The following is a 25,466-nucleotide window of genomic DNA, read 5'->3' as shown; positions in this document are numbered from 1 at the left end:
TATCTTAGTTGTTTAAAGGTGTTTTAATGAATTTATTATAATTATTATATTTATAGGGAAAAAATCAATCTCTACAACCATTATTAACTTGCTCATTAAATTTGGTAGGTCTTTTTTCTCCTGATTCATGAGAGTTGATTAATATGTGAAGTTACTCTCTTACTTGGAAATTACAATTCTACAGACAATAAATGTGACTCGCAAGTTGGTAGACAAATATTTTATACTTTAACCAAAATTGTTAGTACGAAACATGTTAGTGTGTTGATAGCTTATAATTTAATGTTGTACTGTGTGAAGATATGCATAATGCAGACGCTACTAATAGTTTGATAGTAGAGCTTTGTAAAATGAAAACAGTTAAATTACAGTACACACATACTGTACATTTTATACTGCATGCATGAGTAAACACAAAAGCTAGCCAGACTGTTCGTTAGTTTAGTCTATACAGGTAGTACTATTATATTTAGCTGGGTACTATACAGTAGGTGTATAGTATGTCTGTATGCTATGCATGTCTTTGTGGTTACCAAGCAAGAGTAATGGAATTTTGTCACTTTTGCTTTGTAACACATCAGGCTCCCAGCATGAGCGTCTATCTACAGTACTGCTTGCTATAAAATAAATTTTAATCTACGGTTGTTAGTTAAAGGTCTTTCCTTCAAAGTGGTATATTCCTGTTGGAACTCTGAATTTATCCTGAAATATATAATAGTCAAAAGGTCCACTGATTAATCTCAGATAAGATAGTATAATACATACTCCAAGTATCGAAATGCACGCCATCGTGTCGGGATTCAATATTTCGACATTATGTCATCATCAGGAATGGTGACATAATTAATGTCGAAATACTAAATCCCAACACAATGGCGTGCATTTCGTTACTTGGAGTATGTATTATACTATCATATATAATAGAATACCCATAAATTGTTATCACCTGGAACTGGCCTTACTAGAATGGCTCATGTGAGTGGTGTTTCGAGTACGACTACTGCACACCTTCGTTCAGGAGTCGGCACATAAATTGTGTCATAGGATGCATAGTGTCTACTGCCTCACATAAAGGGAGGCCAAATGTTTAACATATAGGGCCTGTTTCTACTGGAAATAAATAATGGATTAAAAATCGCTTTTTCGAAAAATTGCTTTTATTCTCACAGTAGAAACGAGACCAGTTTGAAAAAAGCAATTAAAAAAATCGATTAAAAACATGCAATGGATAGCGTGTTTGAATGGAAAATAACCAATTTTGGCTGTGCACCTTTCAGCTGCAACACAAAAACGTGATTATCAGGTGAAATGTGACCTCCAGGTCAATCATTGCAAAGACTATATTGTAATAGGCGCGAACTTTAAAAGAAAAATTGTCCTCTTGTTCATATCCTAGGCGGCCTACAAGCTAAAAACGCCAACAAACATGAGGAGTTACGAATTCGTTTTGTAATTATTTTGTGGGGTGGGGGGGATATTGGGCCTAGGACTCTCCGCTCTCGCCCCACATCGTATCTTACTCCTCGTCATCATGACAGGAATGAGAAAGATACTATCCTATACAGTTAGGAAAACAACATGTGGTATAAACAAAATGGTGACGTAATTTCCGTCACGAAAACCGATTTTCGAAAAATAAAAAATGCAGTTGCCACGCCAGCAGGCTGTCTGGTACTCATTAAAAAAACGGTTTTAAAAAATCGATTATTTTGTGTTTATCAGTAGAAACACACCCATAGTACTGCTGTATACTCTACAAATTGTTTTAGATACTGTACTCTGCACTGTGGTAGACTTTGCATATTTAAAGTTGTTTATATATCTTATATTATAAAATTGTAGTATTAAGAGCTGCCAGAAAGTATAATGTACAGGCCCTACACTGTAATTTTGAGGGACATTGTTATTTCTTTAGTTCAACTCAACCAACCTCTAGATAGAAGACGTTTTTATTAAGCTCAACGTACTGTAAATTAACTACACAAATGCTCAGCTTGCCCTGCGTTTAGTCTTTGAACCATGCTGGCTGAATAGAAGTTGGCTTGTGTTCAACCTTCCATCCACTAAAGAAGATTGTAATGCAATATGTAAAGACAAAGGGAGATAAAAAAATTGTGATTACCACTGAAGTATGAAGTACCTTTGTCCAAAACTGATAAAAAGCCCATATGAAAGCAGTTAAGGACTAATTATCAGTCACTATCCCAAGTCATGTGCTACAGCCAGGGATGTGTTCATAATAGTTGATTTATGGATACTAGCATATGTTTCAGTGAGATAGGAAATGTTCTTTTATCATTAAAAATGTGAGATAAAATGTCTATACTGTAGAACATGGAGATGGTCTGTCTTGATAGGAGGGGTGTGGGTATATTATGTGCAGTGGGTGGTTGGGTTAGGAAGGATATAATTCCAAAACTGCATTCAAGATATCACCGAGTTATTTTTTATTTTGGTATGAAAACTCTTTAAATTTAATTACTACCAACCAAGTTAATGGTTTATACATAGAAAAAACAAACAGTATTACATCTGTTTATTATCTTACAAGAAAATATTTTATTATAGTTTTCATTTAAAGCTACTAATACATAAACTTTAAAACCCCTGTCCACACTATAAAATTTTCTCTGTATGCCATATATAGTCATGATGTGCCTATATATGGTCATGATGTGATGTCATCATGACCATATTTAGGCATATCACATGTTTTTTGTCGAATAACATTTGGTAGTCAAGATAGGGCTTTACTTAAATTTCATAATGTAAGTTTACCGTATACATATTTATAATACCACAGTTTTGTATCATAATACTGTATACAGTGCATATAACATATAAATTATATTGCTCAACACTGACAGTGTATCCTTTGATAATTTAGTTTTAAAAATAAACCACCAGACAGGAAATGTGAAACTAATTGTATTCTTAGTAGTTATTAGGCCTTGCTCATCATGAACACTACTTAGAAAAATTCTATCAATAAAATTAATATAAGGAAGCAATCCATGTCCAGGCCTCGTATTTGGGGATTTCATGGGCATGGCCAAATGCCCTCTGGTATGACATGATTTTGAAAGGCACCAAGGCCAAAATTTCAAATATAAAAGGACACCCAAGGCAAAATTTGATTTAGCGAGAGTGTTTATTCGTAGCCAGACTAGGCGTAGCCAAGCTAGGCCAAGCCATCGTTGTCAATGGCAGAATGACTTTGTTTAGAGTATGAACTATTAATTATCGATTCATTGCTGGAATATACTTTTAGTTTTTTGCGGGCGGTCAGCGATCGTAAGCAAAACACTCAAAGTTCGAGAAGTTCAATACCTCCTGCTGTTGCTCAGTGCATCGTCATCGGAGAGGAGGCCACACCTCTAAACTGGCCATCATCAACTAGATTAGCCGAGTGTCAACCAATTACCGTACTCGCGCGAATAAGCGCCCCGTTTGAATAAGCGCCCCTCTCGAATAACCGCCCCTCCTAACATGAAAATTTCCTTAAGCGCCCCGTTTGAATAAGCGCCCCTTCTAATTTGAATAAGTGCCCTCTCATAAGATTTTCTTTTTAGCAAGTCAATAATCCAATCAATCCTGGGACTGTGGTTGTTGGCATGATTTGAGCTGTAGAGTGGAAAACTGACTGACTGACTGGCTGACTGACTGGAAACACATTCTTCTTCAGTCAATATCAAAATAAGGATATTATATTTCTCTTGGACAGATGAGAGCTCCGATCCCTGGACAGATGAGAGCTCCGATCCCTGGACAGACAGTATATTTCCAACTTTAATCTTTTTACATATTTGTCTATGTCTAGTCTTACTCCTCTTTTTCTTTTTTTCGAAATTAAGCACATTCTCATCTGAGTTTTCAAGAAAAATACAATGATCCTGCATCCAGGCCAACAAGCTAACCACTACCCACCACTAATTGCATCTGCTATTTTGCTGTTATGTAAATATTCATGCATTCTTGTTATGAGCCATGTTCTCTGGACGATTATCTTTTCTAACCACCATTCGTAATGTCCTTATACAGTATAATCTTGTTTTCATTCAAAAGGTGCCTCTTGAATTTTTAATTATTAAAATAATTTCCCATAAGAACCCTTGATTTTCATCTATTTGGATAAGCGCCCCCTCAATTTCCACTCTGTTTTCATAAGCACCCCGTTTAAATAAGCGCCCCGTTTGAATAAGCGCCCCTCAGAAAGTGCAAAAAATATTAAGCGCCCGGGCGCTTATTCGCGCGAGTACGGTAGGTTAATTTCACACGCTTGAGTTGCGATGATGTCAAATCACCCAAAGCTAGCTGCACAGCAAGCACATGTTTACTGCAATTATGCTTGAGTCAGACGCATGCGCACACAACAGTAACCGCAAAAACAGTTCGTATCAACACACATGGTAATTCTGTCATGTCCTGTCAACTGCAACCTTATCTAGACCTAGGCGACTTACGTTTTTGGCTTTCGTGTTTTCTTTAAAGATTTGAACGTTCTTATTTAGATTTATTTTACATGTCAAATGATCTATATTAAACGTCGTGAGGGCACCGAGGCCAAGGCTGCAAAAGGGCAGGCAAGTAGTGGCTATCTCCGTGCTTCATTTTCAGGGTCACCAAGGCCAACTGGGAGGGTACCGTTGGCGGTGGCCGCGGTAAAATTCGAGGCCTGCATTTTCAAGTATTTTATTACACTTAGCTGCATATAAGTTAACCCTGGATTCAATAAAATTGCTGCATCCTATCGCTGACAGCTTTCATTGTACTTGTATGTACTTGTATCCGGGCTCGATGATCGGAACCTGCAGAGATGAGTCCCTTCTTCTGAAAAAAACCCGGAAATAGAGGCTAAGCTAATTGGTCGGTCCAATCAGGGATCCTCCCTTGTAGTAGTTTTGCTACACAGTTTTTCTAGAGTACACTAATTTGAATTGGTTGCCAACCTGCGAAGTACGTTTACTACTACTGTAGGAAAATAATACCGAAAGTAATGTGTGAAATACACACCCATAGACATTACTTACCTGAAGGTCTAGTTCTGGAACTACAACAGAATCTTCAAGATTTCCTGAAATCATTAGGGAAAATCCCTTTTACTCTCTATCATTTAATATGTTCGTAAGTTTTAATAATTAAATTGTTTCCATTGTGTTTAACTTGTGTGTTAGCAAGGGCTTATCGTATATTCTTACATACAAGGCAAGGCTTAAAATTGCAAATTACGATTAAAAAAAACAGGGGGTTGTCCATATGCGCAACACGTACAAATTTTTTTATTTTGAATCATGTTTGCGTTGTGTGTGGATCATTTGAAACACACACATTTACTATTGAAATGAAGCTACTAACTGTTAGTATGGATGACTGCAATTAATGTGGGGAAATAAGATTTTGATAAACATTTAAAAGATTGTATTATTGAGAAGATTGGCCCTACATTTGACCTGATTTTAAGCCAGCTAGATGCAGTAAAAGAAGATCATAAAAGCAGCAAAATGTATTAATTCCGACAACTAAACGGGGGGGAGGGGGGATCATCTTATACACGAGTATATACAGTATATTAATGTTAAATAATATAGATAATATATAAACAATAATCAACAATATGCTTTATATCACAAAAGGTACTGTAGAAATTCTATTTTATTTTGTTATTATTATACTATATTAAAAAATAAAATTGTCATTATTTTTGCCATTATTATCAACTGTTGATAATTTAACTAAACCTGATAACATTTGTTCAGTTTATAATTATCGCTATTATTAAATTATAATAATAGAATATATTTGGGGTTATTTTTTGTAAAATAAACTATTTTGATAGCAGCAGAAAGTGATACCTGTCATGTTGAAAGTACAGTAGTGGTGAATATGATAATGTTTTAAATTATCAGATCAGCAGAATAAATTTGTATGCAATGCTCATTTGATTACTAATGAGACGTGTTAGAAAAAAAAATCTGATCTATATTTAGCATCAGTCATTACATTCTACAGTACATTATCATGCCAACTGTAGTCTTAATATAGGTCAGCTAAACATATTGTACATCGTAAGTTGAAAGGTCGCGGTTATGACCTCAAGGTGTTTTCGCTGGATAGAGAATATAGTTTAGCATTTCCCAGTAGATATTGCTATGTGCAAAATAAGCTAGTATAATTTTTGTAGAGTGGATTTATTTCTCCCTGTCGTATTGATATTGAATTAAATGGTCAACAAATTGGGCAAATACTTGATGTATTACTCTCCATAATCAAGATAACTCGCATGAGGTTGACCATTTATATTACTGTACATGTAGGAGGAGTGGGGGTACAGTATGTATAGTGGGTGGTTCAGTTAGGGAGGATATACTTCAGAATTGTATTCATTATTTATACAAATTGAAATAATAACAAATAACATTTTTATTATTTACACTAATAAAATCATCGAACTATGATATTTATGTATTTTAATAAATACCGTATCTATGTTTATAATTTTTTCTTAACGATTAAAATTACAGCAACCAGTTACAAAATATCACAACTGTACCATATTTAAAACGTTAAACAGCCAGCCACTTTCTATTTATAATGTTTAAATGATGTATTTATATTTATTTTTGTCTTCTATTTACTGATTTTTATTTAGGTACTATTTTTATTCCCATAAAATATAATTTTTAACACAAAATTTGCATGTTATTAATCTTCCACATATATATTATCAGATTTTTTGTGTATTTGGACTTTACACATTTTCCAATAAAATGTTTTTAAAGCATAATATTGTGTATAATCAGCTGTGCTTATCTTATTTACACATTACAGTAGACAGTTATTAGCAAACACATTTATTGATAAGTTTGATAAGGAATGCACAATGGCATAAAATTTCTGTAGACTAGTCAGGCTTTCTCTTACGGTATTTAACTACTGTAATTCAAACGCTATGTACAACTAAAGCAGTTGTGGCTCCACAATTTGCATCCACAGGGTCCAAAATGTCAGGCAATGTGGTCCGAACCAAGAAGCCACAGGCCAGGGACTCGGGATTAAAATCCGTGGAGGGGATTTAGGGAAGAGATTCTATGTTTTGGATGCTTTTAGACCACAACAAATTTGGGACATCTGGCATTGGATCCACGGCAATCCTACGGACTCCACGAGTCCGCCACTTTGTGGACAAGCTCGTACAGTAACCTGCTTCTCCACTAAAGTTCACTTTATGTCTCAGCTACCCAGTAAACTGATACCAGCTGCAGTCTTCTCTACCCAACAGGGGCTATATCGACCAGTTCACCAAGTAACCCATATTCGACTCGAAAGGTGTACTGGGTTCTTTAAACTGCACATTAGCCAAATTGTCTGCACTGGACCTACAATTTATATTCCTTATCCAAGAAAACTTGTTCAACCCCCAGAATCATAGGGAGCGTGTTGATCGAACCAGTGTCCATTGTACAGATGTACATTGTTGCGGCCCTGCCACTCGGCTATTCCAATTGGTGGATACAGTATTAAATGGTCTTTTGATTTGTGTATCATTGAAAGTTAATAACTGATTTGATATTTAAGCTGTTTAGGAGTTTCTAGTTATTTTCATTAATTTGGTCCGACTAGTCATGGGTGACTTGGGGTTTAAGCTTCCTTGCCATTTGCTAGTGCCACCATTGTCAACTCAAGTACATAAAAAAGTAGGCCAATGTTTTGTCAAAATTCATATTTTATAGTTGACAACCCAGAATATAGGAAGTGCTAAATCAGATTAGTTTACAGGGTGAGTCACCTCAAGTCCATTCTTGTCATCTTTTTCAAGCTTTTTTAATTCAATTGAAAAGTTTGCACGCCCATCTCCATGATAAATCAACAGCAGACTACACTTTTGCATTTGCTACAAAGAAATAACATGATCTGAAGAAATGTTTGGCGGGGAAACACATGACCGGCGAGATCCGAGACTGTCTGGCTTTGCCCAGGCAATCACTAACTCCTGAAGCCATAGACTAATATTAGAATTCTGCAGAACTATACATTAATGGAAAATGTTACGAACAAGAGCAGCGATGCGTACGGCAGGTATATACTGTATAGCTAACTGGTTAGACGGTGAACTGTGAGTTCATGTAGGCTGTCAAATGATAATGGACCGGTGCTTTAGCAATATATCTACAGTTAGTGAATGCCTCACTATGAATCTTGTGTAGGAGGAAATGTTTCATGTTGATTGATAAAGGATTTTTACTTCTTGTCAATGCTTCTTTTGCTTCTTTTTACGATTTTCAAAATTAATAGAATGCAATACAAGGCTACTTATTGGTTGAGTAGGAAGAAAAATTTATATTTAGATACATTGTTAATCATGGTTTTAATTTTTTTAATATTAATAATAATAATAATCATTATTTAGATTTATATAGCGCCTTGCACTAATAATAGCCCAGTACACTGAACAATAATTATGATAGCCTAACTGGCCGTATCATTGCCTTTTGCTTATAGTATGTTATATATTATTCATTTTTTATTTTGTAAATTTTAAAAATAATAAAAATAACGCAGATTCAGTACAATGAAACAATCAAAGCAATGGTCAGCTAACTTGTTAGGCTAGTTCACCCGCAGTATTTGGGCACATGCCCAGCTGGTACATAACTCATAGCACCATACCTGTACCTGCCAGAAAACCAACCAAAACTAAGTATTGCACCACAAAAATGGTTTTTAGAATATTTTTTGGATCAATTTTTATAGTATGAATTATATGAATCACTACATTGGAAATTTAATTTGGTGAGGAACTTGATAAAGGAAAGGAATACATCCCGCTAGAGATCATCCGTCCAGGAAGATAGAGCATAGCCCGGAAAACACCAGGGAAAAAAAACGCACACATGACAATCATCTGATTAATTCTTAATTATTCTTATTTCCAATATTATCAGCTACTTTCTTCCTTTTCTGTCAAACGTCTGACACAAAATGCGTGCATCAACAGTGACGATAATATTTTAAAATATATATTTTATACACAATATTTCCAGTAGAGAATTGCATTCATTACAGAATCTGATATTAAAATTCTGTATACAGTTCAGATTCTGTATTTTGATAGGCAATAATACAAAAGATTTGGTTTGTACATTAGGCACATACATTATTACATCTCACGAATGGCTCCATGCACTGAATAAAATTAGGGAATTTCGAATTCATTAACCTATTTTTGTCATATACTGTACTGTACATTATTAGCTACAGTACAGTACAGCAGGCAGTTGATTTAGACGATGCTGTTACTGCACGTCACAATTTTTGGCACGTCACGACGCCCAATTGTAGCAAGTAGTGAATTTAACAATGAATGACGTGTTAAACAGTTGAACAAGTATCCATTAATATTATTTGATGATATAATCTACAATACAAATACAGTATATTAATGGCATACCTTATTTATACCACAAGCTTTCATTGCTACTATTGCTTTAAGTGATATGCACTAAGGTATATTTGTGTATTCAGTGTGTACTACTATACTGTTTTGTATATAATTACTATCATTTGCTATAATAATGTTCCTTTATTATTTATTTGCTGGACTTATTGTTCTTGTGCTTGTACCATTTTCTATGGCAATTATAATAAATTATTCATTGTGCTAGCTCTATAGCTTGCCTTGTTTATATTTAATTTTCATATTGTTTATTCATTAAAAACCACATACTGTTACTTCTCTCTGTGATCTATTTATATCCTGCACTATATAAATAGATTGATTTTTCTGCCATATATCACCTGAAAGAGCCACTGTAGTGATGAAAGCTTGTGGAAACAAAATATGTCATTATTATTAGACTTGTAGGGTTGTTCCTGTTTTGAATCTTCTTTCATCACCTGTTTTGCTGGGTTTGTAATAAAAAGCAAATTTTAATGATGCAATTTGGATCTATTAGAACTATTTCCTGTCGTAGGAAGGAGGAATTTCACATTAAATGTGGATGTGTTTAATTGATTTTACAGAAAAAGAATACTAATGTGACTTGTTTGCTTTGACCTTGTCATCTTCAATATATGACCTTGTGTTTTTCCTTCATGCATAAATATTTATGATTAATTAGTAGTCTATGAATATTCATGATATCACCCAAGATTCCAAGGACTGCTGTATTAAATTACTATAAATGAAAGCAGGATTATACTGATACACTGTATGTTAAACAAATTAATAGTTATTCTAATAAAGCTCTAGGTTGTTTAATGACAAAATATATTAAGTATAGTACAGGTATGATTAGCTCTGACCAACTACTTTACAAAACGAATTAATGAAAAATTAATAAACAACTTCATTAGGCCCAATAAAAAAATTATTAGTTTATCACCCCCACGCGCATGTCTTCTATGGTATTGGAAAACAAAATTTTTTTGAGAAAAAAAAAACAAAACAAATTTTAAATAATTTTTTTTAAATTTAAAAATTTTTTTTTTATTTATTTTATTAAATAGTTAGTAGATATTGTTTGCATTATCTAAATCATGTTTTACTTTGAATATCAATGCACCAGCAAACAAACCAAGGGTATTATTTGACTTTAGCAAAATAAAAAATTAAAAAAAGCCTCCCTCCCTCATCACTTTTCCTGCCCAGATAGGGTGATAAACTAATATTTTTTATAGGTCCTTAACAATCTTCTTGCATGATTAAAAAATATGAATTTTATTATAATCTTCCAAGCCCAGAAAATTCCAGCAATATAATTACAAATATCGGTCATCAATTGTTTGGTACAGTACCATGAAAAAAATTTCAATTTTTAAAATGACGAACATTTAGTTTAGTGTGTTAAAATCATGGAAGTTACTTGGATAAAATACAGGATCTAAGATTAATCATGTCCAAAGTCATGTGATTCCACATTGTCTTGGCTATAACATTCATGAGTCATTACCACATTCTTGGTAAATATATTTACTTGCATCAAAGTATTTCCTCCACTATATTCGATATACTTCCATTGATAAAATACAGTGTTGGAGCATAGCCAGGTATTACTTGGTAAAAGCTACCCACTCAACGATAATCTTTTCCCTGTAAAATTCTAACATACAGTATTTGGAAGAAGTTCCAGGAGATCTGCAGTGGCGGATCAAGGAATTTGAAATAGAGGGCCAAGGAGGGACTTTCACAGATTTCTAGTCTAGACCACTTCAGGCCCACCAAGGTTGGGGGCTGAAGTAAGAACATTTATTATTATGACACCTAGGTAGCTGGAAATTGCACTCTCAGACTTAAATTTGAACATAATTTTCTATTTCTTTTTCCATTTAAAAAAATTTGGGACTGTCCCCACCCCCTTTTTTTTTACTGAGATACCAAGTGTGTCCTATACTACATGATTCAATCACTATCACAAGGTTTGGATGGGGTTTGCACTGTTTTTTTTTGGAGGTTTGCAGGGTTTAGCAATACACCTAAATTATCACTATTTTAGACCTGTGACTATATAATAATAATAATAATAATAATAAGATCTTTCTTTTACAACGGAAGCTCGTTCACCAAGGAGGTGTTCTTAAATGAGGCCGTATATGTACCTTTAACATATGGTATCAGATCATGAAATCAAACAAGAACTACTTACAAATACAAATAATAGATAAGGAAGAAACAAAGATACTAGATACAAAGATACCAAAAAAAAACTGTACGCTTAAAAAATTATGTTGAAATTAACTTTTTAAAAATTTTAAGAGTGGTACTATTTTTTGAGGTCTCATCAATATTGTTCCACAAGTAAGCACCACGATATGCCAAACTCTTTTTTTTATACTCTGTATTAGGTTTATCTATGTATAGGTTATTTGTAGATCTAGTATTATATGCTGATTGCCTTTGTGAAAATTTAATTCTTAAATAATGGGGAGTCAAGTCATTCATTATTTTGTACATCATTACTTTTTTTACTATGAGTATTGCCTATATCTGCTTATGCAGCAGACATATAAACTATACGGTATCTTTACCCTATGATTTATTTAAAAGGTAAAATACCATGAATGAATTATAAAGTTGAAGCTGTACTAGGCCAAATGAAATTAATTGTTTGTTTGCCCTTCTTTTTTTTCAGAATGATAAATAGGAGCAGGTGGAAAACATTTTTATTTTTTTATTTTTTTTTTAAATCATCAAATGGAATAAAAATAACCCGCAGAGGTCTAGAATGGCAATATCTTTCATCAGACAACTTTAGACTAATTTGTAGGGCATCTGGCAAAAAACAAAAAATTCACTCATTTTTTTTTTATTTGTAAAGGAAAAAAGCTTAAAAAATAAAAATTAAGTTTTTTTTGTTCTTCCACACCTATTTGTTTCAGTGAATTAGAGGCAGGTGGAGGAGGGCAAGCAAACTATTTTTTTTTTTGGCCTTAGTCAGTAATATGAAATACATAAACTATTTTCAGTAGCACCTTCTTTTGACAAACCAAATTTATTGAAACACTTTTGCTAGCTTCATCAGATGAACTATAAGTAAACAGTATTCATACAGTACATGAATGAAGAGAAAGGGACATATTAACTGCTCCACATATTCTACTACTACAGTATTCTAACTTCATCTTCCAAAACTGTTGTAAAAAAATCACATGGAAATTAAAACATAAAAAATACATTTAGGGTGAAAAAAAGCACAAATGATGTAATTGGTAATCATCAAACACGCATCAGATGGCGTAAATCCACCCACATAAGAGTTATAGTATTGTACCAGGAATCTGTTACTGTGGTAACCATGGTGGCGAGTGTCATCAGCTGATCTCATGATTCGGTTGATGCTTATACATTCGTCACAGTAATGATGTCTGTACTTAATAGCCACCTTAAGTTCATTCATGACGTAAGCATTAATGATTCATGTTCATAGTGCATTTATGGGTCAGTTGTTATTTAATGTTAAATTCAAATTGAATGTTAAATTCAAATTGAATGAATTTTAGATGCAGCCTTTTTAAAATGATCATTTTCAGAATCTACTGTATAAACTTGCTTTTATACATGGCATAGCTTTTTAATAAAATCTTATTATTGTAATATCTTATTACTTTATTATTATTACTCATTTTATTGTTAACTGTATTATTGTTCTTTTTTTTTTATTGAATAAAGAGTGAACTAATATATCGTGATATTTAATACAACTACTTTATCATCTTTATATAATTCTGTACCTATTTTGGGATCAATTCAGTATAAGAAGAATATAGTGTTCTTTAGTATTTGTGTGATGGTTCCTTGCATTATTTGTAATTATGAATTAAATCTAGTGCAGTCATAAGGCTTGTGATTTATAGTAGCTACCCTGACAATTCTGCAGTTGGTGAGTGATTTTATTAGCTTTCAGCTAGCTTAATGGGATCAGGATCAGGTCAAATAATATAATAATTTTGATCTAATATTAATAAACCCCTGTATTGAGTATTTGTTTATGAAAATTGTAGCATAATCTAATATGCATAGTCGACATTGGTATGTGTTTACCAAAAAGTATTAAGTATTTAACAAGTAATCATTGTAGATAGGTGGACACTAGAATGTATAAAGTTGTACTCGAGATATTGTACTGTATTATAGGTACAGTTCGCCCTCCAATTCAAGAACACCTTTGGGACCTCAAAATTTGGGGTGATCTCGGGGACTAACTTTGTGTTAAAAGGTTGAAGATTGTTATTTGGGCCTTCGGAAAAATGGTCTCGAATTAGTGGGGTCTCTGAATTAGAAGGATGCACTGTAATAGCATGTTAAGCAAGGGTGATCAACCCTGTTAATAATTGGGACCCTACCCAAGTTTCTTTGTGAGGCACACTGTTGATATTGCAGTTGGTTTTGTTGTCTTGAATGTGGATATTCATCTGTATTATAGGCTTTGATACATTACAATCTAAAAAAAAAGGTGTGTAGGTGCGATTTGAACCATTAACACAATATATACAGTAGCCATGTGATGTGTAGTCATATATTATTGGACCAATCTTCTCATTGTTATTAATATTACAGGTTAAAGAAGGCATATTTTTATACTTGACAAGGAAGAACAAATTGCCTTTTAATTTATGCCACTTTCCTTTTGGAAAATAATATGTATTATTAAATTTGAATTAAGCAAGTTTTAATGAATGATTAATACTGCAAATGCAAATTCCAAAATTTTACATCCTTTTTTTTGCTAATTGGTTATTATGTCTAATTATTGCCTCCTTCCCCCTTCCTCAGTGAAATCATAGGAAATAATTGTTGTTTCTAGGGAGGTTTAAAAAAAAATGTCTCGCATCGAAGCCCACAGCATGTCACTTGCTAATTACTTACAGGATGAATATGTGGAGCTCTGTAAAGTTACTGTAGCCATTATTGTTATGAGGCTAGGGAGTGTAGTTATTTTTGAAAACCACCTGGGAAACTATTTAACATCATATTTAAATTGGAAATGATTGGTGGCAAGAAATATGCTTTATGAACTGAATAAAAATGTATAAAAATAAAATGTATTGAACATTTTGAACTGGTACAGTATAGTGTGGAGTTGAAATTATATATGGTAGTTGGATTGGATTGGATTTATTCGGTGTAAACACCAAGGATAGCCCACGAAAGTTTAGAAGAAGACTTATTTCCAGTTGGGTCCTTCTGGTGGTGATTGGGCAGTACACCGGGGGACAATCCCCTACTCTTTTCCGATAAGTGTACTGCCTTATCAATGGAACAATACAAAATTTGTATCAAACTTATTGTATTATGATACATCACAATAATAAATCCATAAAATTTAACCTATACGTACACTGTTATAACTCATAAAATGTTGATTACAGTACTTATGTGAAATGATGTTGTTTGCTTCTATTTCTATGCTATTATTATCTGGTGTTTGATAATCAGTAACACTTGCAGTGGGAACAGACATATGGGCCCCGAGACATGGCACCCTTTCTCCTCTCAGGAGTTATGATTCATCACAAAAATAAATCCATAAAATTTAACCTATACAAACACTGTTACAACTCTCATAAAATGTTGATTTAACACTTGCAGTGAGAACAGTGGCATGGGCCCCTCTTCCTCCTCTCAGGAGTTCAAAGGATACTGTTTGTGTCGATACGCCATGAGCATCTTTTCAGACGGATACCGGTGCAAACAAAATTTTGAGTATTATTATTATGTTGCAGATGTGGGGCAGTTGGTACTATATCCCCTCATCTGTGAACTCCATGCTTTTTTTCTAATCTATAAATAGATACAACATGCAAATTTCGTCTGAAAGTACATTAGTAAATGATCATAGTCACAGGACTTACAGTAATATTGATAATCTATTAGATATCAAATATGGCTTATTTATTCATTTGTTCAGACTTGTTCATTTTTATAATCCCCTCCTATGGTGGTGTATGGTATACAGTAGTACACAGTACAGGTCCTGTGATAATAATTCCTAAAATAGCTGATAGCTCATTGTGTATACCAATTCAATTTTTATCTTTCATGAGATTATTTATTTATAAATGGCACAAAAGGTCAAATGTCTCCTTGATATTCCCAAATAAGGAGATTTTAAGAGGGATAATTATAGTTAATAGATTATGATATGAGCAAGAAATAGCCAAAAAATGTTGATATGGATTTTGTGGTGAATCTGCAGTACTGTAAAGTTAAGCGAGAATGACCCCCATCCATCCAACAAATAGGTTTGCTGTTGCCACTTGCATTTTCAGTCGCCCTATCACAAAATACCAAACTTGTATACGTGACATTTTGGTAGCGCAATGGCAGACAGCGCCTCTGCCCTGCTTGCCCAAAGTATGTTGCCAGCAGCCAAAGGATTATGATGATGATAATGATGATGATAATGATGATGATTTAATAAATAGTCTATTATTTTAATTATTTTAATCAAGTAACAACATACAAGGGATCATTCCCACCACATCGCTTTGATCTGAAAAAGCTGATGGCCATTTTAAAAACAGGATTGAGGGGCTCCTTCCTCTTTAAAAAAAGTTTAGATGAGTACTACTTTGCATTGTTGAATAAGACAATACTGATTTTACATACATTGATGATAGTTTTTCTTGATGTCTTCCACAGCTATGAGAGTATGCACAGCCTCTGTGAACGCTATAACCGTGCCATTGATGCTATCCTTCAATTGGTAAGTTTCCTATAATAAATGGGGAAGAAGTCTTTTCTTGTAGTCTTAAATTGTAGAAGTACTGTATTTTGGCGCAATGGGAACGGATTGGTTTCCCATCCTCAAGGTGTGGGTTTCTTTCAACACGGCAATTCAACAAAAGGACGCTCATCTCAGCTCGCGAACCTAGCGAGTGCGTACAGTCCTTTGATCTGTACTAGTTGTGAGTACAGCCGTCAATTATTAGTCTTAGCGTGCCATACGTTTTATGGTGTTAGTTACTATTTTATTAATTTTGGGTACTTCGCAGTGTCTGTTACATCTGATTTCGTTTGACCATCAGCTTGTTAAGTGCTTCAATTTCATTTGTGAAAGTTGACAAAACAAAATGAAAAGTTATAGCAAATGAAAATTTATGATTTTTATAACGGTTAGTTATGGTATTTTTTGCTATGGTTTTTGTGACAATAGCGTGTAGCGGCGCGAGGTGCGTAGAATGTCGATGCCAGAGTTATATTCTTTGATGTCCCGAGATGTGCGTCCTTTTGTTGAATTGCCTTGGTTTCAATCCCCCATTTGTCTGCATTGCTTCACTCCACCCAGGAGTTTTAACAATAGCTACCTGATGGGGTGGCTGATCTTGTGCTGATTACATGGGAAAGAATTGCTTCATATCTGAAACAAAGACAATATTGTATATAAATAAATTTAAATTTTTTTTTTATCTGTATTGTGTGAGAATAACAATATGAAATGTAAAAGTAAATGGCCAATAAAAAATTTGTCATTAAAATAATGTGTGCATGCATGAAAATGTATGTATAAAGATAAAGATACACACATGTTACTACACTTCAGCTTAGCACTGATATAGCTGACTGCCCTTGACCATAGCCTAATTACTAATATTTATAGAATAAGGTCAGTGCTTAGAATGAGGACAAAGGTCAGACAAATCATTGCTAATAAAACATCTGGCACAGAGTAAACACTGGATCAACTGTACTGATGACTATGAAAATACATGGAGTAGATTACCACTCTCCATTAGAGATGTTTATTTACTTTTTTATTTGGTCGTATTTTTACTGTATCTGTGTTTTTTACTACGTAAGGACCACAATGGAAATAAGTTGCCAATTTCAGTACTTTGTTGTGTTTTTTATCCCTTGAATATGATGTTTCTTATCGTCTTTGCTTTAGGTTCATATTCAGAACAGAATAAAGAAATGAAATAAACACTTTTTTTTTTATGAGGATTAACACAAAACAAGGCTGAATGTTATTGTAGGAATTTGCATAATGGTTTTGAAAAAACAAAATTATATAATTATTGTTTTTTTTATTTTGAGATCCTGTACAAAATTGACCTTTGCTTATAATCATAAACATAAGTGTAGTGTATCTAATGTACACACATTAGCTACTCTCATGTCCATTATTAATGGTTTACCTGAAATTATGTTTCATGCTAGTGACTTTATTTAACATTGGCTCCTGGACATGACGAGATTACTATGTTCCAAGTACAGGCAACACTAGGAAGCATGTCATAGGTATTGCTAATACTAATAGTGTGGTGTTAATGAAGTGTAAGGTTCCTTTAGTTCAGCGAATACTAATGGTGAGAACATGGATGAATGAATATTTTATTTGTTATACAGAAAATGAAAGTTAAAGTTTTTGTTTTTCTTAATGCTAAAGTAAAACTATTTGAAGTTCCTCTCTAGGATAATGTAATGTTTATACTACAGTTGTCTAGCTAATCATCAGGATTCAAAACCATTTCCTCCTTTCAAAGTATAGCCTGGGAACATTATTGTACAAAACCATAATAATAAAAACAATATGGATGACATGCCAAAGTTCACAGTTCAGTGATTAAATAATAGTACCTAATCAAATATTAGAAAGTATAATACATACTCCAAGTATTGAAATACACGCCATCGTGTTGGGATTCAATATTTCGACATTAATTATGTCATCATCAGGAATGTCATAATCAAATATTGTGATATATATTTATACACCATACAGTACAGTATATTCTCCAGTAATTATATCAGGTATTATTATTATAAGTGTATATTATCAGTAGCGTTTCTAGGGGGATGGTGCGTGGGAGTGAATGGCTTCCCAAAAAAAAGTTTGCACCCTTCAAGTCTCCCCCACTGAAAATTTTGAAGCAAAAATATTTAACTATGAAGTAGTTAAAAATCACTCATACCACCTTATTTTGTCAGCTAGTGCCCCCTTACTTTATTATCTAGCCCTCCCACTTAACCTTTGTGTTATCATATCCATCTTCGTGTTTTTTCTAATTTGTAAATCATTGTATGCAAATTTATAAATATATTATTTACTGAGTTTTTATAACAATTTATAGACATTCAAATTTCAGGACATACTGTGGGTGAAAGCCAAATTTTTTTAGAAATAAAAAAAATGGTATTTAATCAATTTTCATTGTGTAAAATAAAATATGATGATTTTTTAAAATTATAATTTATATGTTGATTTTGACAGAGGAAAGGGACTACATGTGCTAACTTGCCCCCTAAACGTGCATCAACAGATCTCCTGAAACATATTCTACAACAGGTATACAACCATGCCATTGTGGATCCAGACAAACTTAACTGCTATGAACCTTTCTCACCTGAGGTATGTGCATGATTATACCCAAATTGTAAGCTGTTTAAAAGTTGTAGGTCATTCATTATCACTCATCACTATCACCCAGCATCATTGTCGCCATAACCATCATTATTGTTATCACCAACTATCATCAGTATCATCATCATTATTATTTTCATCATCATCAGAATCATAGTCATTATCTTCATGAGCATATTTTCAACATTTCTTTTGGTATCATGTTCAATATTTTACTTTCACTCAGTTTTACAATTATCAGCACCTTAAAAATTTTTATTAGATTTACATTGTACTGTAGCTCATAATGTATCTTATGTATCAAAAGTAAGGTGTTTACCATTTTAACTACTATTGGTTTCAAATTTTGATTTATCACCAATTGACATTCTACATTATTTGAAGTGAGAACCTCATTTTAACTGGTACATTTTTATTTACTTTCCCTAAAAAATAAATACATAACCAACAGGTCTATGGCGAAACTTCATATGATCTTGTAGCCCAGATGATTGAGGAGGTAAATCTAAACCCAGAAGATAACTTTATTGACCTTGGAAGTGGTAAGTTATTAATCTCTTTATTTAAGTCATTTACACTTCATAAGGTCCTGGTTTATCTCAATTTGATATAGATTCTACAGTAGCATTTATTTTGTCAAATCATCCCTTGAAATATCATCCCAGTCCAGGCAATAGTAATACCTTCAAGTTCCTGAGCAAGATTGAAACAGATTACCACTGAAAGCAGTGACAGCTGTATCCTTCAGTGCATTCCTGAATGGGGCATTTGAGGGGGATGCAACCCACCACAACCCTCACAAAACTGTAGTTCAAGGCTTTGAATTAGTTTAAGGTTTTTTTACCTAAAAGTCGCAACTCCCTTACTTGAGCCGGCATCGCCACCTTAACAGTGTACGGTAGTAGTAGAGCCTACACTTATCCAAGGTGGAACCTACTGGAGCCCAGCAAACCTACTCTACACTTATCATACCATTATCATTACGCATCAGCATCTTCTTATTAGATGAGGTTATTATTTTATTTGTAACTGTATATAAAATTAACCCATACTATCGTACTACATGCAAATGTCCTTATGCAGTGTTACTTTCTCTCTCCTTTATATATTTATCTCTTTTCTCTGACAACAGGAGTGAGCCAGGTGGTTCTCCAGGTGGCTTCAGCTACTAACTGCAAGCTGGCTTATGGTATAGAAAAAGCTGATGTACCTGCTGAATATGCAGAAGTGAGTATTTGCATATTGCTCAGTCATTTAGATAATACATATTTATTTACATATTTAACAGTAATATTGTATATTTATGTAATTCATGCTAAATATTTAATTCGCAGTTTAAATAATCTATAGTGATCTATTTTAATCAAGTTATAAATTTATAGCAAATTATGTACAGTAATGGAGATTTTCATAATAGTGATTTATATCGCACATTGTATGAAATAGAGCCATTGGATTGGATTGGATTTATTCGGTGTAAACACCAAGGATAGCCCACGAAAGTCTAGAAGAAGACTTATTTCCAGTGGGGTCTGTCTGGTGGTGATTGGGCAGTACACCGGGAGACAATCCCCAACTCTTTTCCGAAGAGTGTACTGCGTTCTTTAACGTGCACATGGACCATAATGTACACGGGGCCAACGGCTTAAACGTCTCATCCGAAAGACGGTGCGCTATTGTAACTTGTATTTCAGCCCTCTAGCTGAAACACAAGGAGAGGCAGCGATGGGAATTGAACCGGGAACCTAGAGATCTCCACGGTTCAGCGCACACACAGCGGCTACCACCAGATTAGCCGACTGAGCTAGTTCGTTATCGTGTTTATTGTTATTATTTTTAAAGAAAATGCAAGTTGAGTTCAGACGCTGGATGAAGTGGTATGGCAAGGACTACAGCCCGTTTATGGTCGAGAAAGGAGACTTCCTTAACGATGATATGATTGATCGAGTTGCCAAAGCTTCAGTGGTGTTTGTGAATAACTTCGCCTTCGGACCAAGTGTGGATCATCAAGTAAGTGGGACATGACATCACTTACCTTTGAGGAAGTAGTTCAGTAATGTGCTGTTCCTCTACGCCCCACCCTATGAAATCTGATACTCAAATACTTGTCAATATGAAAAGAAATAGTATCAACTAAATTCTAACGTCTTAGAGATGAGGATAATGTTTATCAATTGAAAACAGTATAACCAAATTCTATAAAGTGAAAAACAGATAGCCCCTTGGGGCCCAAGACAAGATTACCATTTGGTTACTCTACCAACTGAGCTATAAGGCCATGTTAAAAGGCTCACCTTGGCTTAGCCTAGATTTACTTGGCTTCAAATCAAGATAATGTTTTTTTCCAAAAAATAATAATTTTAGTATATCAATGTTACTGATGAAGGCCATAGTAATGGCAAGGATGTCAGATGCCTATAATAATAATAATGCCTATAAAAGTTATGAAATTCAAAAATGTTGTTTCATTATTTATCTTTATGTCAGAAAACACTTAGATAGTACTAGTGATGTAATTTGTACAATATGAAAACACTTTACTACTAATGATATTCCTTTTTTCCCCCTCTTCTCAACAGTTGAAAGAAAGATTTGCCAACATGAAAGAAGGTGCTGTTGTAGTCTCCTCGAAGGCATTCTGCCCGCTTAATTTCAGAATAACAGATCGCAACCTTAGTGGTAAGATTCTCGAAATTTATGTGAATGATTCTGACTTGCGTATCAGAATGGTGAATGATTTAAATACTGTAAATGTTTTGAAAAACTGAAGGCTGTTGAAATGTAATTCCTACAGCAGACAATAAAAATGTCATATGACCAAGTTGTACATCAAATTACAAGGTCTTAGAGGGAGTGGAAAATTGATGAATGCCAAGTTGATGAAAAAGTGAACTTTTTTGGCTTTAAATGAGTGATAAAAAATATAGCAGCAGTATATAGAAAGATTTAAGGAAAGAGGCAGGAATACAAAATGCAACATATGTAAAGAGCTTGTTTGCAAGGTTGAGATATCCCTGAATGATATTAGGCAAAAACCAAGGGGATGTGTTGAGATTCATGGTCACCATTGCCTTAATAAGGCATGGTACATGAGTCTATAATGAATGTGGAAAATAAATACAGGCCTCCCTCTAATTTAAGACCCCTACATTTAAAGACCACTTTGTCTTTTATGTTTATTATTCTAATTAGAGACCAAAGCTGCTAAAGACCATGGAAACCCTGATCCTGGTCTTCAATTGGAGGAAGACCTGTAAATTTAATTAACAATAAGTCTTCTGCTAGATTTGCAAACTTAGGTTATCAATTTCCCACTCATGAGAATGCCCCCATAATAGAAAAGAACACTCTTGTTGCGCTATGTTCTTATGATAATTGACAAAGTTTCTCGCATTTCAGATATTGGTAGCATTATGCGTGTGGTTGAACTTTCACCTCTAAGAGGCTCTGTGTCATGGACTGGCAAACCTGTCTCCTATTTCCTACACACAATTGACAGAACAATCGTAAGTAAAGCTCTGTTCATACTATCAAATTTTATTGGACAAAAAAAACTGTTGTATGCCCATATATAGTCATGATGTGCCTATATATGTTCATGATGTGATGTCATCATGACCATATTTAGGCATATCACATGTTTTTGTGAAATAAGATTTGATAGCCTGAACAGCGCTTTAAAAAGAAAATTGGAAATATGTAGCAAGTTTCTACATACTGTAAATATGTTACTTATCTCTCTATTTTAAAACTTGTATTTTAATTATTAAGTATAAGCAATGTATTAAGTATTATGATTTGAATGTATCAGAATGCATAAATGAATGTTTCATTTTGTGTATTTACTTGAATTTTAATGTAAGCCCACTCTCTTCTGGTTTTCAGTTAGAAAGGTATTTCAAAAGTTTAACAGATCCTCAAGTCCGTGTAAGTATAATAGTATTTAAGTCAATGTAGAAGTAGAACTTTAGCGTTGTCGATTTCCCAAATCCTCAACTAAAACAACTCAACTTCTTAAACCACTTAGTTTAGACCTGGTTTATTAACTTCACAACATTCATTCTATACAGGATGATGATGAATTTGTGGCTTATTTAATACAATTCAAGTCTGCAATCAACCATCTATGTTTAAAAAGTTGTTGTTTTTCCTCCTACAGCACATATGTCCTACCTATGACCGTTAGTATTTATTCTATTGTCAAATTCTGTATGTTGCACTAAATATACCTAAACAAATCTCCATTTGATTTAATTAATTAATAAGCCAATTTATTATTTAATAATATAATTTATTGTTTTGTTTACCAGGAGGAGGAATACCAAAAGTATCGAACAAGTTTAAAAAGAAGAGAAAAGGATGAATTCAATGTGGCGAAAAGCATCGACTTCAGTCAATCCAGCGAGAATGAGTCGATGAGTGGTGGTCCAACCACACGTCGCCAGTGGACCGAGATAACATGTGATGGAAAGGAAAATGTAAATAAAACGATGCATGAAAAACACTCTAGTAAAAAAGCCGCTCAGAAAATATCAAAGAATGTATCGTCCAAATCACAGAAGGTTGTATAGGGAAAAAAGTATCCGATTTTCCCATTTTTATTTTTTCTTCTTTTTTTGCCATTAGATTATGCTTTTGTTTTTTTTATTGTTTGTTTTTAGTCCTGTCACCGCATTGTTTTTGTTGTCATCAGTTGATTTGTTTGTTTTGCTCACATTTGCAATACGGCATTGAAACATTTGTGAACACTTCTGTACATCCTTCTTTTATTCACAAAGGTTTCTTCATTGAGCATTCTTTAAAAAATAAATGTGAGATTGTTCTCATGATCAAGTTCAAAAAAGCGGCTGCAAACATTCTACCATCATCGTTACGGTTCTGTACCGAACGAGACCGTTATTAACACCCTAAATCATTTTTCTATTATAATACCTTTAAAGTTTTTGCCTAACAACAAAGTAATAATATATTTCTTCGACGTGTTTGTCTTCATTGAGTTTTATTTTTTCATTTTTGTGCTCATTTAACTTGCATCAGTTTTTGTTATCAGTTTTTACTTCTCTTAAAGTCCTTCATTTTTCGTTGATTAACACCAACTATTCTATAAAATATCAAATACTTATTTTTCTTTGTATACATATCTTCATACATCTGACACAATGGTATCCTCGAGTTTGCTTCCTTAACATCCATACCGCTGTTGAAGAAAGCTGTTGAGAGCTTCATTCTTGTGCCATTAGCTTGGCCCCAGTATAAAGAAATAAATAAAAATACAAAATCACTTTATAATTTGACTCTCAAAAATAAAAGGCAAGTTACTCACAAGTTTATGAAGGTATATCCTTCAAAGGCTCTTAGGATCCATAACCACAGCACAACGGGGGCTGTATGGACCAGTAGAGCAGGGTAACCCTCTACTCGTCTCAAAATATATACAGGAGCCAATTGTGTACATTGGGCCTACAGTTTATAATCCTAGAAGACTTGTTCCACCACTTGAACCAGTGCCTATAGGTTGCGACACCCCTGCCTTAACCGCTCGGCCATTCGACTGGACATAGTAATGATATTCTTGTAGATGAACCACTAATAATAATTGTATATTTTTATTTCACAGGACACAGATATTGAAGATGATAGACTGAGAAGGAAGAAGCTGAAGAAAAAGAAACAGCAAAAGAAACAGGTAAGTAGGTATGCAGCCATCAAACTCCCAACAATGAGGTTGGGAACGAACTGCCTTCCTGTTGGGCTACATTCCTATTGAACTACAATGTACACAATTTGGCTCATGTGCACTTTGAAGAACCTATTATATCTTTCAAGATGAGTAGAGGGTTACTTCGGTTTATTTGTCCATACAGCCCCTGTTGTGGACAGCCAAAAGATAGCTGGTATTGGTTTACAGGGTAGCTCAGACAGGAAGAGACACTTAAGGGAGAAGCCAGTTATTGTACAAGCTAATCCAAACCTCGAGCGCTTTGAGACTTAAAACGATATATAAATTCAATTAAATTCCATTACATTATATAAACCTTTGTGCTTCATTCTTCACCAAACACATTTACATTACATCATTTCATTATACATCACTCACAAATCATTGACTCGCTATATATTCTATAGGAGATACATATTTTATGTATTCTGTTTTCCAGTAATAAACACTTATCCAAATAGAAAAATTGTATATGATGATTAAATTCTTATTCACGTTTCAGAATGGCCGAGGCCGTGGGCGTCCACGAAAAGAACAAGGTGTGACAACCCAGTCCAAGAAGAAGCACAAACCGTCTTCAGCAACTTGCACTGGCCTGGACTTGTTACACCAACACACTGTCTCTTTGAGCCAGTCCCCTCCCGATCGAAAGAAAGGTAAAGTGTGTGCTAAAGGACCATCATTTGCACCGGTAGTTGTTAAGCTAGGCACTGACTGCAACATACGACTGTCTGCCGACGAATCAACTCTGCTTAGTGGCGGATCCAGTGGGGGGGCCCATGAGGGCCCGTGCTCCCTGTCAGTCAAGCCGAAAAATAAAAAAGAGAGAAAAATTTTAGTTCAGTGGTGATCCAGAAGTGGGTGAAACGAGAGCTCGATTATTTACC

General features: G+C 34.1%; 1 protein-coding gene across 3 annotated transcripts in view; it reads left to right on the top strand.

The window, feature by feature from the left end:
* The window catches only part of LOC117106313 (histone-lysine N-methyltransferase, H3 lysine-79 specific-like), a 46,612-nt gene that overhangs the window by 6,370 nt on the left and 14,776 nt on the right, over positions 1–25,466 (top strand). For 2 of the 3 annotated variants that reach the window (XR_004445044.1, XM_033247684.1), the window contains exons 4-14: positions 16,139–16,202; positions 18,711–18,848; positions 19,312–19,402; positions 19,993–20,087; positions 20,703–20,870; positions 21,440–21,539; positions 22,260–22,366; positions 22,746–22,787; positions 23,171–23,422; positions 24,478–24,546; positions 25,082–25,235. Coding sequence is in view for 2 of the 3 variants with exons in the window: in XM_033247684.1 (XP_033103575.1) it covers positions 16,139–16,202; positions 18,711–18,848; positions 19,312–19,402; positions 19,993–20,087; positions 20,703–20,870; positions 21,440–21,539; positions 22,260–22,366; positions 22,746–22,787; positions 23,171–23,422; positions 24,478–24,546; positions 25,082–25,235 (1,280 nt within the window). In the remaining variant the exon portion in view is untranslated. The remainder of the gene's footprint in view (positions 1–16,138; positions 16,203–18,710; positions 18,849–19,311; positions 19,403–19,992; positions 20,088–20,702; positions 20,871–21,439; positions 21,540–22,259; positions 22,367–22,745; positions 22,788–23,170; positions 23,423–24,477; positions 24,547–25,081; positions 25,236–25,466) is intronic. The other variant, XM_033247685.1, reaches the window with a different exon arrangement.

This window comes from Anneissia japonica, unplaced genomic scaffold (genome assembly GCF_011630105.1).
Source record: "Anneissia japonica isolate Jap-2015-1 unplaced genomic scaffold, ASM1163010v1 scaffold287767_len825999_cov190, whole genome shotgun sequence".
In the NCBI taxonomy this organism is placed as follows: Eukaryota; Metazoa; Echinodermata; class Crinoidea; order Comatulida; family Comatulidae; genus Anneissia; species Anneissia japonica.
The sequence above is the reverse complement of the archived record's forward strand: the minus strand, read 5'-3'. Positions and strand labels throughout refer to the sequence as shown.